Source organism: Ammospiza nelsoni, chromosome 35 (genome assembly GCF_027579445.1).
Source record: "Ammospiza nelsoni isolate bAmmNel1 chromosome 35, bAmmNel1.pri, whole genome shotgun sequence".
Classification (NCBI taxonomy): domain Eukaryota; kingdom Metazoa; phylum Chordata; class Aves; order Passeriformes; family Passerellidae; genus Ammospiza; species Ammospiza nelsoni.
The window spans coordinates 2,372,875-2,387,683 of NC_080667.1; the positions used below are offsets into that span (position 1 = coordinate 2,372,875).

The 14,809-nt window shown below is 68.2% G+C and overlaps 1 protein-coding gene across 1 annotated transcript; it reads left to right on the plus strand.

Moving 5' to 3' along the window:
- The first annotated feature begins 2,595 nt into the window (after positions 1 to 2,595).
- On the plus strand, positions 2,596 to 5,018 carry MRPL11 (mitochondrial ribosomal protein L11). The gene is given in 7 exon segments (XM_059491525.1): positions 2,596 to 2,758; positions 2,857 to 2,916; positions 2,918 to 2,953; positions 3,045 to 3,138; positions 3,432 to 3,445; positions 3,612 to 3,757; positions 4,750 to 5,018. Coding segments are annotated over 7 exon segments (702 nt in total). The 5' UTR covers positions 2,596 to 2,620; the 3' UTR covers positions 4,964 to 5,018.
- The last annotated feature ends 9,791 nt before the right edge of the window (positions 5,019 to 14,809 follow it).

The window sequence follows — 14,809 nt, forward strand, 5'->3', positions numbered from 1 at the left end:
GGGTTTGGGAACTAACTTGGGCCTGGGAGGGGACCCCCCCCCCCCGGCCATTGTCGCCCCTCACGGGACCCCACTCGGACCCTACCAAGTGTCTCAGGGGGGTGTCCCGCGTTTTGGGGACCCCGCCCCACCCTTTTCTCCACTCCCAAGGACCCCAAATTTTCCAGGGGGTGTCCTCAGGTGTCCCAGGTGGGGTCCCGTGTTTTGGGGACGCCCCCGTGGTCACTCTCACCCCCCCGGTGGTCGCTGTCACCCGCCCGGCCATTGTCGCCCCTCATGGGACCCTCTCAGACCCTACCAAGTGACTCAGGGGGATGTCCCGTATGTTGGGGACCCCTCCCCACCCTTTATTCCCCCTCCCAAGGACCCAAAATTTTCCGGGAGGTATACCCAGGTGTCCCAGGGTGTCCCCAGGTGTCCCCAGAGGGTTTCAATGTTTTGGGGACCCTCCCGTGGTCACTGTCACCCCCTGTGTTCACTGTCACCCCCCGTCCCCTCCCGGGACCCCCTCTCGGACCCTACCAAGTGTCTCAGGGGGGTGTCTCGCAGTTTGGGGACCCCTCCCCACCCCTTTTCCCCGTCCCAAGGACTCCAGATTTTCCAGGGGGTGTCTTCACCTGTCAGAGGGGATCGTCCCGATTTTGGGGTCCCCTCCCTGCCCGTGTTCCCCCCCCAGGTTCACCCCGACGGGGACCCCTCGGACCCCTCCCGCCATGGCCGCTTCCTGCGCCTGGCCGAGGCCTACGCGGCCCTGAGCGCCCCCCGGGCCCCGCCCCGGGACGGCCCCGGGACCCCCCGCCCGGGACAGCGCCGAGACCCCCCCCAGGTAACGGGGACGGGGATGGGGAGGTCCGGGACAGGGGGTTTGGGCGGTCCTGGGGTGGTTTTGGGGGGGTCTCGGGGGTCCCTGAGGGTTTTAGGGGGGACCCAAGGAGATCCTATGGGTGTGGGGGGGCGGTCTTGGGGGTCCTTATGGGGTCTCTGGGGTCCCATGAATTCGGGGGGGTTTTCCTGGGGGTGCCTGGGGGTTTTGCGGGGATCCCTGGGGGTCCCTGGAGGGGTCATGGGGATCTCTGGGGGTTTTGGGGAGGTCCCTGGGGGTCCCAGAGGGTTTTGGGGGCTTTCTGGGGGTCTCCCGGGGGGTCCCACGCGTGCCCATTCCCAGCTGGGATCGGGAGCGGCGGCGCTGGGAGCAGAACCGGCGGCACTGGGACGAGAACCGGCGCTACTGGGAGCAGTTCCGAGCCCCCCGGGGCGCCCCCCGAGCCCCCCACCGGCGGCTGCTGGGGCTGCTGCTGCTGCTGATGGCGCTGGGGGGGCTGGCACACGGGCTGGCCTACAGGTGGGGGCTCTAAAATGGGGCTGGGGGCTCCAAAATGGGGCTGCTGCTGCTGCTGATGGCGCTGGGGGGGCTGGCACACGGCCTGGCCTACAGGTGGGGGCTCTAAAATGGGGCTGGGGGCTCCAAAATGGGGCTGGGGGCTTGAGAAATGGGGCTGGCATACGGCCTGGCGTACAGGTTGGGGCTTCAAAATGGGGTTGGGGGCTTCAAAATAGGGTTGGGGGCTTCAAAATAGAGTGCATTTGGGGGTGCATTTTGGGGTGAATCCCCCCCGGATTTGGGGGTGCATTTTGGGGTGAATTCCCCGTATTTCAGGGCACATTTTGGGGTGAATCCCCCCGGATTTGGGGGTACATTTTGGGGTAAATTCCCCGTATTTCGGGGGCACATTTTGGGGTGAATCCCCCCATACTTCAGGGCACATTTTGGGGTGAATTCTCCGTATTTCGGGGTACATTTTGCCCCCTCCCCAGGTACGTGGCCGGGGCTCACGCCGCCTTCCTGGACGAGCAGGACCGGAAGCTGCGCGCGGCCTACGAGAGAGCGCGGAGCCGGTGGGCACCGGGGGGCGTTTGGGGGGTCCCGGGGGGATTTGGGGGGTTCGCAGGGGGTTCGCGGGGGCGTTAAAGGGGATTTTGGTGGGACTTTTGGGGACATTTTGGGGGTCTCTAAGGAGGGGTCGGGGGTGTCTCTGTCCCCGCCCCCCCGTGACCTTTGACCCCTGTCTCTCAGGGCGGGGGTCGCACGAGGAGCTCCTGAAGCGGCTGCGGGAGCGGAGGCGGGGCCGGCCGGGGGGAGGGGGAGGGGAAGGCAGCGAGAGGGGGGGGAGGGGAGGGGTCCTGACCCGCCCCCCCCCTCCCCCTCCCCGTCCTGCCCTCGGACCCCTCCCCCACCCCCCCCAACCTCCTGCCCCTCCCCCCGCTGCCCCTCCCCCTCCGCGCTCCGCCGGGAGCCCCCAAGGTGAGGCCGGGGTGGGGGAGGGGCGGGGATACCCCTGGGGAATCCCCTGGGTGGGGGAGGGGCGGGGAACCCCCCCGTTGTCCCCAGGCCACGCCCACCCCGCCATCAGGCCACGCCCCCTCTTCCTGTATGAGTTTTCGCGCCCTTTTCTTGGCCACTCCCCTGTCCCCTCACGATCTTCCCCGCCCCCTCTCCGGCCGCACCCCCTCCGCACTCCTATTGGCTCGCTCCGGCCGCGCCCCTCCTTCCCGCGGCTCTGATTGGCTCCGCCGTTCCCGTCGTGCCACGTGACCGCCGGTCCCTCACGGAGCCGCCGCCATGTCGCGGGCGGCGCGCTCGGTCCGTGCCGCGGCCGGGGCCAGGTCGGGCCAGGCGGCGGCGCCGAGGCCCGTCCGGATCCTCATCCCGGCTGGCGGGGCCGCGCCGGGGCCGCCCCTGGGGCCGGTGCTGGGGCAGGTGCGGGGAGGTTTGGGGGGAACCGGGGGGGTTTTGGGGTGTCCCGGTGCTTCCTCCGGGCCCGAACCGACCCCGACCCCTCCCCGGTGCTTCCGCAGCGCGGGGTCTCCATCGCCGCCTTCTGCAAAGACTTCAACGAGCGCACCCGGGACATCAAACCCGGGGGTCCCTCTGAGGGTCCGGCTGCTCGTGAATGTGAGTGGGGGGGGGGGGGGTACCGGGATCCCCCCCCCGGGGCACCGGGACCGCCCCGTGACCTCCCCGTGCCCCCCCCGTGCTCCCCCAGCCCGACCGGACCTACTCGCTGACCATCGGGACCCCCCCCACCTCCTACTTCCTCAAGGCCGTGGCCGGAGTGGAGAAAGGCTCGTCCAGACCTGGTCAGGGAGGGGTTCGGGGGTCCTAAGGGGGAATTTGGGGATCCCGAGGGGAAAATTGGGGATCCTGGGGAGGGATCTTGGGGTCCTCACGGGATTCTGAGGTGCTGGGGGGCGCTTGAGGGGTCCTGGAGAGATTTTGGGGGGGGATTTGAGGGAATTTTGGGGGTCCTGGGAGAATTTGGGGGAAATTTGAGGTCCTTGAGGGAGTTTTGGGTGTCCTGGGGGGGGGGGGGGATTTGGGGGGTCCCAGGGGGAACATTGGGGGTCCCAGACTCACTGACCGCAGCCCCCAGGCCACGAGCCGGCCGGGGTGGTGTCCCTGGCGCAGCTGGGGGATATTTTGGGGTGATTTGGGGATATTTTGGGGGTCCTGCAGGCCACGAGCCGGCCGGGGTGGTGTCCCTGGCGCAGCTGGGGGATATTTTGGGGTGATTTGGGGATATTTTGGGGTCCCGCAGGCCACGAGCCGGCCGGGGGTGGTGTCCCTGGCGCAGCTGTTCGAGGTGGCCGTGGCCAAGCAGAGGGACCCCGTGGTGGCCACGCGGGGGACGCCGCTGCCCGCCCTGGTGCGATCCCTGGTGGGCTCTGCCCGCAGCCTCGGCCTGCTCGTGGTGCCCAGGTGGGACAGAGCCCCCGACCGAGACGGGAACTGACCCTGAGACCCCAAAACTGACCCCAAAAACTGACCCAGGACCTGATCCTGAGAACCCCAAAAACTGAACCTGAAACCCCCCTAAAGTGAGCCTGAAAGCCCCCAAAACTGACCCCAAAAACTGACCCCAAAACTGACCCTGACACCCCCAAGCCGGCCCAGAAACTGACCCTGACACCCCCAAAATAGCCCCCCCAAAACTGACTCTGGGCCCATAAACAGCCCCTGATGCCCCCCAAGAAACTGCTCCTGATGCGCCCCAAAACTGCCCCCCCACTCACCCAAAAACACTCCCCAAACCATCCCCAAAAACTGCATGTAAGCCCCCAAAAACCTGCCCCAGACTGCCCCAAAACCACCCCCCAAATCAGCCCTTGATCCCCCCAAAACCCCTCCCCAACCAGCCCCAAAAAGCAGCTCCTGAGCCCCAAAACTCTGCCCCAAACCGCCCAAAAACAGCTCCAAGTCACCCCAAATGACCCTGAACCCCCCCGACTCTCCCAGGCCGAACCTCAAACTGACCCCAGACCCCCAAACTGACCCCAAACTGACCCCAGACCCCCCCAAACTGACCCCAAACCCCCCAAACTGACCCCAGACCCCCAAACTGACCCCAGACCCCCAAACTGACCCCAAACTGACCCCAGACCCCCCCAAACCGACCCCAAACTGACCCCAGACCCCCCCAAAATGACCCCAAACCCCCCAAACTGACCCCAGACCCCCCCAAACTGACCCCAAACTGACCCCAGACCCCCCCAAACTGACCCCAAACCCCCCAAACTGACCTCAGACCCCCCAAACTGACCCCCAACCCCCCAAACTGACCCCAAACTGACCCCAAACTGACCCTAGACCCCCAAACTGACCCCAGACCCCCAAACTGACCCCAGCCCCCCCAAACTGACCCCAGACCCCCCAAACCCCCCCAAACTGACCCCAGACCCCCAACCCCCCAGGCTGAGCCCCCAGGCCGTGGCCGAGGCCCAGCGGCGCCGCCGGGAGCTCCAGGAGGCCGCGGCGCCCCCTGGCGGGCAGGACGAGGACGAGGGGGGGGGCCCGCAGGAAGTGACCCCTCCCCAAAATGGACCCCAGAACATCGGGGACCCCTCCCCGAATACACCCCAGAACATCGGGGGGGGCGCAAAACATCGGGGACCCCTCCCCAAATAAAGAGCTCCTCCCACAGACCCACGTGGGGTTTGTAATTTGGGGAGGGGTCCTGAAATGTCTGGAGTCTCTTTAGGGGGGATTTGGTGTCTTTTTGGGGGGGGGGGTTGGGGTCTTTTTGGGGGGGATCTGCACTCTATTTGGGGTCTTTTTTTGGGGGGATTTGGGGTCTCTTTTTGGGGAGGGGTTTGGGGGTTTGAGGTATTTTTTGGGGGGATTTGGAGTCTCTTTTTGGGGGGGGTTGGGTGTCATTTATTGGAGGGATTCCCTCATTTTTGGGGAGGGGGCGAGTGGGAGTCCTTTGGGCCTTCATCCTCATCTTCATCTTCCTTCCCCTCCTTCTTCTTCCTCACCCCCCCTTTATGGCTCCTTGCTCGTTCTCATCTTCCTCCCCTCCTCTTTCATCCCCCTTTATCCTCACTCATCATCATCATCATCATCATCTCCCCTTTTCCTCCCTCACCCTGCTCCTCCTCTTCCTCATCCTCAGCACCTTTCCAGCTCCTTCCTCATCCTCACCTTCCCCATCTTCATCCCCTTTTTCCTCCTTCTCCTCATCCTCTCTCCTTCCTCATCCTCTCCCCCCCTCCCCCCCCCTTTTATGGTTCCTTCCCCCTTCTCATGCTTCATCTTCATCCCAGTTCCTGCTTCATTTTCCTCCTCATCCTCCTCCTTCATCCCCCTTTATCCTTCCTCATCTTAGTCTCTTCCTCCCCCTCATCATCCTCATCTTCATCCCCTTTTCCACCATCCTCATCCTCCTTTATCTTCATCCTCATCCTCCCGCTCCCCTCTCCTTCATCCCCCTCCTCTCCATCCTCATCCTCCCCCCCCCAAACGCCGCCGTTGCCATGGAAACGCTGCGGGGGCGGGGGGGAACCCCGGGAATTGGGGGAGACCCCTGGAATTCGGGGGTGGGGGGTCCCGAAAATCTGTGAGGGGGTCCCGAAAATTTGGGAGGATCCCGGGGATTTTGGGGGAGATTCCGGGAATTTGAGGGGGGTTCCAGGATTTTTTGGGGGGGGGTCCCCGATGCCTCGGGGGGGTCGGGGGGCGCCCCAGTCTCTGTGGGGGGGTCCCGGGGGTCTCCCCCTCCCCAAATTCCCCCCCGAACCGCTCCCGGGGGGGGGTCCCGGCGCGGCCCCGCCCCCCCCGCGCTATTTTGGGCTCCCCGCGCTATTTTTGGCTCCGCGGCTTCGGCGCCCAAATTTGGCAGCGGCGGAGCCGGGGGGGGAGGGGCGGGGGGGCGGGGCCAGAGCCGGGGGCGCCCGCGCGGGGGGAGGGAGCGGGGGGAGGGGGAGGGGGGATCCCAGAGGCCCGGGGGGAGGGGAGGGGAGCGCAGGCTCCGCCCCCCCGGCCCGAACGGGGGTCCCTCGGCCGCGGTGACCCCGCCGGTGGTCAGTGAGGGCTCCCGGTGGTCAGTGTGGGCTCCCGGTGGTCAGTGAGGGCTCCCGGTGGTCAGTCTGGACTCTTTGTGGTCAGTCTGGGCTCCTGTGGTCAGTGTGGGCTCCCGGTGGTCAGTGCGAGCCCCCCTTGGTCAGTGTGGGCTCCCTGTGGTCACTCCCACCCCCTCCCGGCCACGCTGACCCCCAGGCTCCCCCCCCGACCATCGCTGGACCCTCTCCTCCCTCCCTCACTGACCCCCAATGGTCCCCCCAGCCCCACTGACTGCTCCCTCTCCCCACTGAGCCCCATGGGCTCCTCCATCTCCCCATTGATCCCTCATTGACTGCTCCATCTCCCCCTGATCCCTGTTGGCTCCTCCATCTCCCCACAGCCCCATTGGCTCCTCCATCTCCCCACCGGCTCCTCCCTCTCCCCATTGACCCCTCACTGTCTCTTCCATCTCCCCATTGCCCTGTTCCATCTCCCCATTGATCTGCCATTGACTCCTCCCTCTCCCCCACTGAGCCCCATTGACTGTTCCCTCTCCCCATTGATCCCCATTGACTGTTCCCTCTCCCCCATTGATCCCCATTGACTGTTCCCTCTCCCCATTGATCCCCCATTGACTGCTCTATCTCCCCATTCTCCCCATTGCTCGTTCATTGGCTCCTCCCTCCCCACAGCCCCCCATCTCCCCCCATCTCCCCCCATCTCCCCCCCTCCCTCCCCCATCTCCCCCCCCTCCCTCCCCCATCTCCCCCCCTCCCTCCCCCCCCCGCCGGGGGCGTGCCCCGCCCCCCGCTGGCCCCGCCCCCCCGCGCCGTCTCCATCTCCAATTTGGGGAGCGATCCCCGCGTCCCCCCCGGGCCCCCGCTCGCGCGTCAGCGTCACCGGTGACGCCGCGCTCGCGTCCCCCCGGTGTCCCCCCCGCGCGGGGGGGCGGCGCGGCGCCGGTGACGCGGCGCTGACGCGGGGCCCGGGCGCGCATAAAGCGGCGGCCCCGGGCGGCGGCGCGGGCGGAGGATGCTCCGCTCCACCAAGGGCGCCTCCAAGGCGCGCCGCGACCAGATCAACGCGCAGATCCGCGCCCTGCGCGACCTCCTCCCGCTGCCCGACGGCGACCGGCCGCGCCTCTCCTACCTGCACGTCATGGCCCTCGCCTGCATCTACACCCGCAAGGGGCGCCTGCCTCCGGCCAGGTACCGGCACCCGGGCACCGCAGCGGGGACCGGGACGGAGCGGGGAACGGGATGGGGACAGGGAGCGGGGATGGAGCCGAGATGGGACCGGGATGGGAGCGGGGACGGAGCGTGGACCGGGAGAGGGACCCGGGATGGGGATGGGACCGGGGACGGAGCGGGGATGGGACCGGGGATGGAGCGGGGACAGAGCGGGGACAGAGCCGGGACCGGGGACAGGACCGGAGCGGGGATGGAGCAGCGAGAGAAGCAGGAGCGGCGGGGACAGGACCAGGAGAGGGAGCGGGAACGGGGATGGAACCGGGAACGGCACCGGGAAGGGAGCGGGGACGGGGGATGGAGCGGGGATCGACCCGGGGACAGCACCGGGGATGGAGCAGGACCGGGGATGGAGCCGGGAACGGCAGCGGGAAGGGACCGGGGACCGGGCTCGGAGCGGGACCGGGAGCGGGACGGGGGACCGGGTCAGGGACAGGGACAGGAATGGGATCGGGGACCGGGACCGGGGACAGGGAGCGGGGCCGTTCAGCACCGCGGGCAGGGACCGGGGCCGGGGCAGCACCGCGGAGAGCGGCCGGAGTTCCCGTTCAGCACCGCGGAGAGCGCCGGGGACCGGGAGGGGCAGCGGGAGCGGGGACCGGGGTCGGGATCGGGGACGGGGGATCGGTGACGGGGATCGGTGACAGGGATCGGGACCGGCGACCGGGAGGGGGCAGCGGGAGCGGGGACCGGGATTGGTGACAGGGACTGGCATCAGTGATCAGTGACAGGGACCGGGATCAGGGAGAGGGATCGGGGACCGGGATTGGTGACAGGGACCGGGGACAGGGACAGAGGAACCGGGGACAGGTGGACAGAGGACCGGGACGGGCCCGGCGCCGGTCACACACGGGAGGGCTCCGCTGCCCCCGGCGGCCCCGTTGGTGCCGCCCCCGCGGTGCCCCCGGTGCCGGGCGGGCTCTGACCGCGCTGTCCCCGCTGTCCCTCGCCAGGCCCGAGCCGCGGCGCGGCCCCCTGGAGCTGCTCGGGGGGGCCCGAGCTCGCCGACCTGGTGGCGTCGCTGCCCGGGTTCCTGCTGGCCGTGACCCGCGAGGGAAGCTGGTCGGGGTCACCGACAACGTGGCGCAGCACCTGGGGCACTCCATGGTGAGCACCGGGGGTCCCGGGGGGCTCGGGGGGCCCGGGGGGCTCCGGGGGGCCCGGGGGCTCACCCCGGCCTCCCCCCATGCCTGCCCCCCCAGGTGGACCTGGTGGCACAAGGGGACAGCATCTACGACCTGCTGGACCCCGCCGATCACCCCCTGGTGCGGCACCAGCTCAGCCTGCCCGGGCCCCCCCAGGCAGGTGGGGTGGGGGTCTGGGGGGTTGGGGGGAGGGGTCTGGGGGGTCCCGGGGGGGATTGGGGGCGTGGGGGGTTTTGGGTTTCGGGGGGGTCCTGGTGAGGTTTGGGTCTGGGGGAGCGAGGGAGGGATGGGATGGGGAGATAGAGGGGGTGGACAGCAGGACAGAGGGATGGACAGAAGGATGGACAGCAGGACAGAGGGATGGACAGACAGACAGAGAGTTTGGCAGAGGAATGGGCACCGGAACAGAAGGATTGGCAGCAGGACAGAAGGATGGACAGCTGCACAAAGGGATGGACAGAGGGGTGGACAGACAGGCAGAGGGACAGGACAGATGGACAGACAGACAGCCGCACAAGAGGGGTGGAGGGACGGACAGGAGCATAAAGGGATGGACAGATGGACAGACAGCCGCAAAAAGGGACGGACAACCCGGACAGCCGGACAGAGGGACAGACAGACAGCCGGACAGAGGGACAGACAGCCGGACAGAGGGACAGACAGCCAGACAGCCGGACAGACAACCGGACAGCCGGACAGACAGCCCCCTCTCCCCCCCATAGAGCGCCTGTTCCGCTGCCGGTTCACCACGTCGCGCGCCTCGCGCCGCCCCAGCGCCGGCCGCAAGCTCGTTCTGCTCCGGGGGCGCTTCCAGGAGCCCCCCGGGACCCCCGGGACCCCCGGCAGCGCCCCCCCCCCGCGCTCTTCGTGGGCCTTCTGCGCCCCCCTGGACCCCCCGCCCTGGCCCTGCCCCGACTGCCTCCTGCTGCCCGCGTTCCAGAGCCGGCACGCCCGCGACCTCGCCCTGCTCGACGTGTCCGACAGGTGAGGGGGCTCACCTGCCATGGGAGGGGGCACCTGGGATGGGGAGGGGGGCTCACCTGGAGGGCTCAGCTCGGCTGGGGTCACCTGGGCTGGTCTGGGAGAGTCCCGTCCACGTGGTCAGTGAGTGACCGTGTCCGTGTCCGCAGTGTCCTGGCGCACCTGGGCTACGGCCGGGCCGAGCTGCTCGGCCGCTCCTGGTACCGCCTGCTGCACCCCCGAGGACCTGGGGCACGTGGCCCGCCAGCACCTGCGCCTCGGTCAGTGCCACCTGGGGGTCCCTGGGGGGTCACCTGAGGGGTCCCTGTCCCCTCTCCCCTGCCATCCCTGGGTGTCCCCAGGGTCCCTTGGGGTGTCCTGTCCCCCTCGTCATTCCTGGGGTCCCTCTGTCCCCTCTGGGTGTCCCCCATCGCTGTGGGTGTCCCCACTGACCATCCCCTGCCCTTGGTGACCCCACTGGCCATCCCTGACCCCCACTGACCATCCCCTGTCCCACTGACCGTCCCCTGACCCCACTGACCATCCCCTGACCCCACTGACCATCCCCTGTCCCACTGACCATCCCCTGTCCCACTGACCGTTCCCTTGACCCCACTGACCATCCCCTGACCCCACTGACCATCCCCCTGACCCCACTGACCGTCCCCTGACCCCACTGACCATCCCCTGACCCCACTGACCGTCCCCTGACCCCATTGACCGTCCCCTGCCCTTGCTGACCCCACTGACCATCCCCTGTCCCCACAGCGGGCGCGGGGCCGGAGGCTCGGGGCGAGGTGGTCACTTCGGGCTGCAGCGCAAGGACGGCCTGGGCTGGACGTGGGTGTACGCCCGCCTGCGGCCGGAGGGGCCGGCCCTGCTGGCCCACAACTTCGTCATCAGGTCAGTGGTCACTGCCCAGCGGTCAGTGCTGAGTGCCCAGTGGTCAGCGGTCAGCGTTGAGTGCTTAGGGGACCTTGGCTGCCCCTGGTGACCCCGGGTGGCTGCAGCGGCACTGACCGCACTGACCGCTGCCACCGTCCCCCCGCAGCGAGGCCGAGGCCTGGTGCCTGCGCCAGCAGCTGGCGGCCGAAGCCCCCCCCGGGACCCCCGGAGCCGTTCGGGCCCCGGCCTCGACTTCCCCGCGAAGCGACCGCGAGCTGCCCCTGGAGCTGCCCCTGGAGCTGCCCCTGCGGCCCCGGCCTGGGGCTGGCGGTCAGCGCCGGGGGGCGCCGACGGACACGGACACGCGCTTGGACACGGCGCTGACCCCCGGCCTGGGGGCCACCGTCGGACACGGGCTCGGACACGGACGCAGCGCTACGGCCATGGCTGACCCGGGCCTGGGGGTCCGGCATTGCACATGGCCTTGGACATGGACGCGGTGCTACGGCCACAGCTGACCCTGGACTTGGAGCCACCATCGGACACGGGCTCGGACATGGCGCTGACCCTGGCCTGGGGTCCGGCGTTGGACACGGGCTCGGACATGGACACAGCACTCCGGCCACTGCTGACCCCGGCCTTGGGGCCACCATCGGACACAGCCTCGGAGCTGCCCTGGGCAGTGGCGTGGAGCCCGGCCTGGGGCCTGGCATTGGACATGGGCTCGGACATGGACACGGTGCTACGGTCGCCGCTGACCCTGGCCTGGGGCCTGGCATTGGTCACAGCCTCGGACACAGCGCTGCGGCCACTGCTGACCCTGGCCTGGGGTCCACCATCGGCCTCGGACACGGCGCTGCGGCCACTGCTGACCCCCGGCCTGGGGCCTGGCGTTGGACACGGCCTGGCAGCCAACGCCACGGTCACCGTTGACCCTGGACTTGGGACTGGCATCGGACACGGCCTTGGGGCCACCACTGCGGCCACCACTGACCCTGGACTTGGAGCCACCATCGGACACGGCCTTGGGGCCAGCACTGCGGCCACCCCGGGGTCAGTGGCCCCAAACGTCAGCCACGGCCTGGGCTCGGACACCGGCCTGGGTCTCGGCGTGGGAGGCGGCCTCAGAGTGGACATCGGCCTGGATGTGGCGGCTGGAGCTGACGCTGACCTCGGGGCCGAACTGGGGCCGGCCGGAGTGACCGCTGGCGTGGCCGGAGTGACCGCTGGCGTGGCCGGAGTGACCGCTGGTGTTGCCCTGAGCATCGGGCCCGGCCTGGCTGGCGGCGCCATCAGGGCCAGCGTGGGGCTGGGCATCGGCGCGGCCGCGCTGCCCCCGGACATCGGAGTGACCGTCGGGGCCGGAGCCGCGGCCGGACTCAGCCTGGGAGCCAGCGTAGGGTCAGCTCTGCCGGCCGGAGCTGGACTGGACAATGCTGGGCTCGGACACAACGCTGGGCTCGGACACAATGCTGGACATGGACACAACACTAGCCTCGGGCAGAACCCTGGACTGGACAACGCCAGCCTCGGACACAATGCTGGAAATGGACAGACCCCTGGACATGGACACAATGCCAGCTTTGGACACAACTCCGGCCTTGAACAGAACCCTGGGCTCGGACAGAACCCTGGCTTTGGACACAATTCTGGACTCGGACAGACCCCTGGACATGGACACAATGCCAGCTTTGGACACAACTCTGGCCTCGGAACCAATTCTGGACTCGTCTCCGGTGTGGGCCTGGTGTCTGGAGCCTCCCTGGGCCCCGAGCTGGACATTGGCCTGGGCATGGACATCGACCCCTGCTCGGACACCGGCCTGGGCCCCGTTTCCTGTTCGGACACCGGCCTGGGCCCCATTCCCTGCTCGGACCCCGGGCCTGGGCTGGGCCTGGGCCCCATTCCCTGCTCGGACACCGACCTCGGCCCCGTTCCTGTCTCCTGCTCGGGCCTGGGCTCGGCGCTCGCTTTCGCCGTGGGCGCCGCGCTGGGCTCCGGCCTGGCCCAGCCGGGCCTCGCTGCCGACCCCGACCTCGGGCTGGGCCTGGCCGGGCCCCTGGCGCCCCCCGCCCCGCCGGGGCTGCTCCGCCTGGGGCTGGGCGTGCCCGAGCCCCCCGGCCCGGCCGGTGCCGAGACCTGGACGCCGCCGTACACGCCGCGCCAGGCGCCGCCGTTCCCCTTCGGGCCCCCCGAGCCCCCCGAGGAGAAGCTGCCGCCGAGCCCCGAGAGCCCCGGCGGGGCCGGGCCGGGCGCGGGGGGCCCGGGGGGGGCGCTGCTGACCCCCGAGACGTCGCCGCCGCCGGTGCCCCCGCTGCCCGCGGGGCCCGCGGGGCCCGTGCCCGGTGCCGGCGCGGCCGGGCCGGCGCTGCGGCGGCTGCTGCAGGGGCTGGCGGCCATCGCCGCCCGCGGGGGGCCCCGCCGGGGCTCGGCGGCCGCTCCCGGGGCTCCCCCCCGGCCCGCGGGGCCGCCCCCGGCCCGGTCGCCCCGCGACCCCTTGGCTGCTGCCGCTGCTGCTGCTGAGTTGTATCAACTCCCCCAGAGCCGCCTGCAGGACGCCTTCCGCAAAGGTGGGCACGGGGACGGGGACCTGCGGGGGTTTGGGGCGGTTTTGGGGTTTTCAGGGCGGTTTTGGGGTTTTTAGCGTAGTTTTTGCGACAGTTTTGGGGTGGTTCTGGGGGGTTTTTGGATCAGTATCGGGGTTGTTGGGATGGTGTAGGGGTTTTTAGGGTGGTTCTGAGGGCATTGGAGTGGTTTTAGGGGTTCTCAGGGTGGTTTTTGGGTCTTTTGGAGGGGTTTGTGGAGTTTTTGGAGCAGCTTTGGGGATCTTGGGGCAGTTTTCGGGGTATTCTGGGCAGTTTCGGGGTTTTTGGGGCAGTTTTTGGGTCAGTTTGGGGGGATTTGGTTGGCTTTTGGGGGAGTTTCGGGGGTTTTGGGATGGTTTTTGGGTCAGTTTCGGGGTTTTTGGGGTAGTTTTTGGTGCAGTTTCGGGGTTTTGGGGGCAGATTTTGGTGCAGTTTTGGGGTTTTTGGGTCAGTCTGGGTTTCCAGCCTGTCCCTGACGTGTCCCCTCTCTGTCCCCAGCCGGAAGCCAGCGCGCCCCGTCGTTCTGAACTGAAGTCTGTGACGCGACTTGCCCCCAGTATGGCATATTGTCATTGTCACCCCGGCCCGGCCAGCGCCCCCCGGCCCGGCCGCCCCTGCCCTGCCGCCCCCCCTTCGGGGCCGCTCGTGCTAATTTAACTCGTAACGAGTCTCTAAGGTAATTGGGGGGGGGCTGGTGGCCCCCCCCGCCCCCAGCCCGGACGCCTGGGGACGTCCCCGTGTCCCCAGCAGTGTCCCCAGCAATGTCCCTCTGTCCCTTTGTCCCTCTGTCCCTTTGTCACCTCCCCCCACCTCGGGCTCTGCGTTTTTGGCAGAGCCCCCTCCCCAAAATCGTGTCCCCTCGCCCCCCCATCCCCTCGTGGGTGTCACCCTCAATGTCCCCAAGGCGGGGGACCGAGGCACGATGTGGCTTGATGTCCCCAAAGTCCCCAACAATGTCCCCACCAATGTCCCCAATTATGTCCCCAAAGTCCCCAATTATTTCCCGAATAGTGTCCCCAGTATTGTCCCAAATTTTCCCCAATTATGTCCCCAGTTATATCCCAAATAATGACCCCAAGAATGTCCCCAGTTTCCCCAACAATGTTTCCCAAGAATGTCTCCAATAATGTCCCCAATATCCCCAATAATATCCCCAGTATTGTCCCCAATGATGTCCCCAAGCCCTGGGGCCGAGGCACAATGTGCCTCAGTGTCCCCAATGTCCCCAACACCCTCCAAGGGACATCCTGGCCTGATGTCCCCAAAGCCCCCGATGTGCCCAACATCCCTGATGTGCCCAAATGTGTCCCCAATGTCCCCAACCCTTCGGACTGAGCCTGTTCAGCGTCCCCAGTGCCGCCGATGTCCCCAAAGGAGGAGAACGCCGTCACCGCGCTCACGGGACCGAGTCCCCAACGTGTCCCCAATGTCCCCAACACGTCCCCAACGAGTCTCCAACACGTCCCCAACGCGTCCCCAATATCCCCAAACGTGTCCCCAATGTCTCCCCTGGCAATAAAAGTGTCGCCCAATGTCCCCGTGCCTGTGGCAGCTCCTTTGGGGAGGGGGTGGCAATTTGGGGAGGGGAACATTGGGGACATTGGGGGGTCTGGGGGGGACAAAAAACTCGGGGGAGCCCCAGGGAGGAGC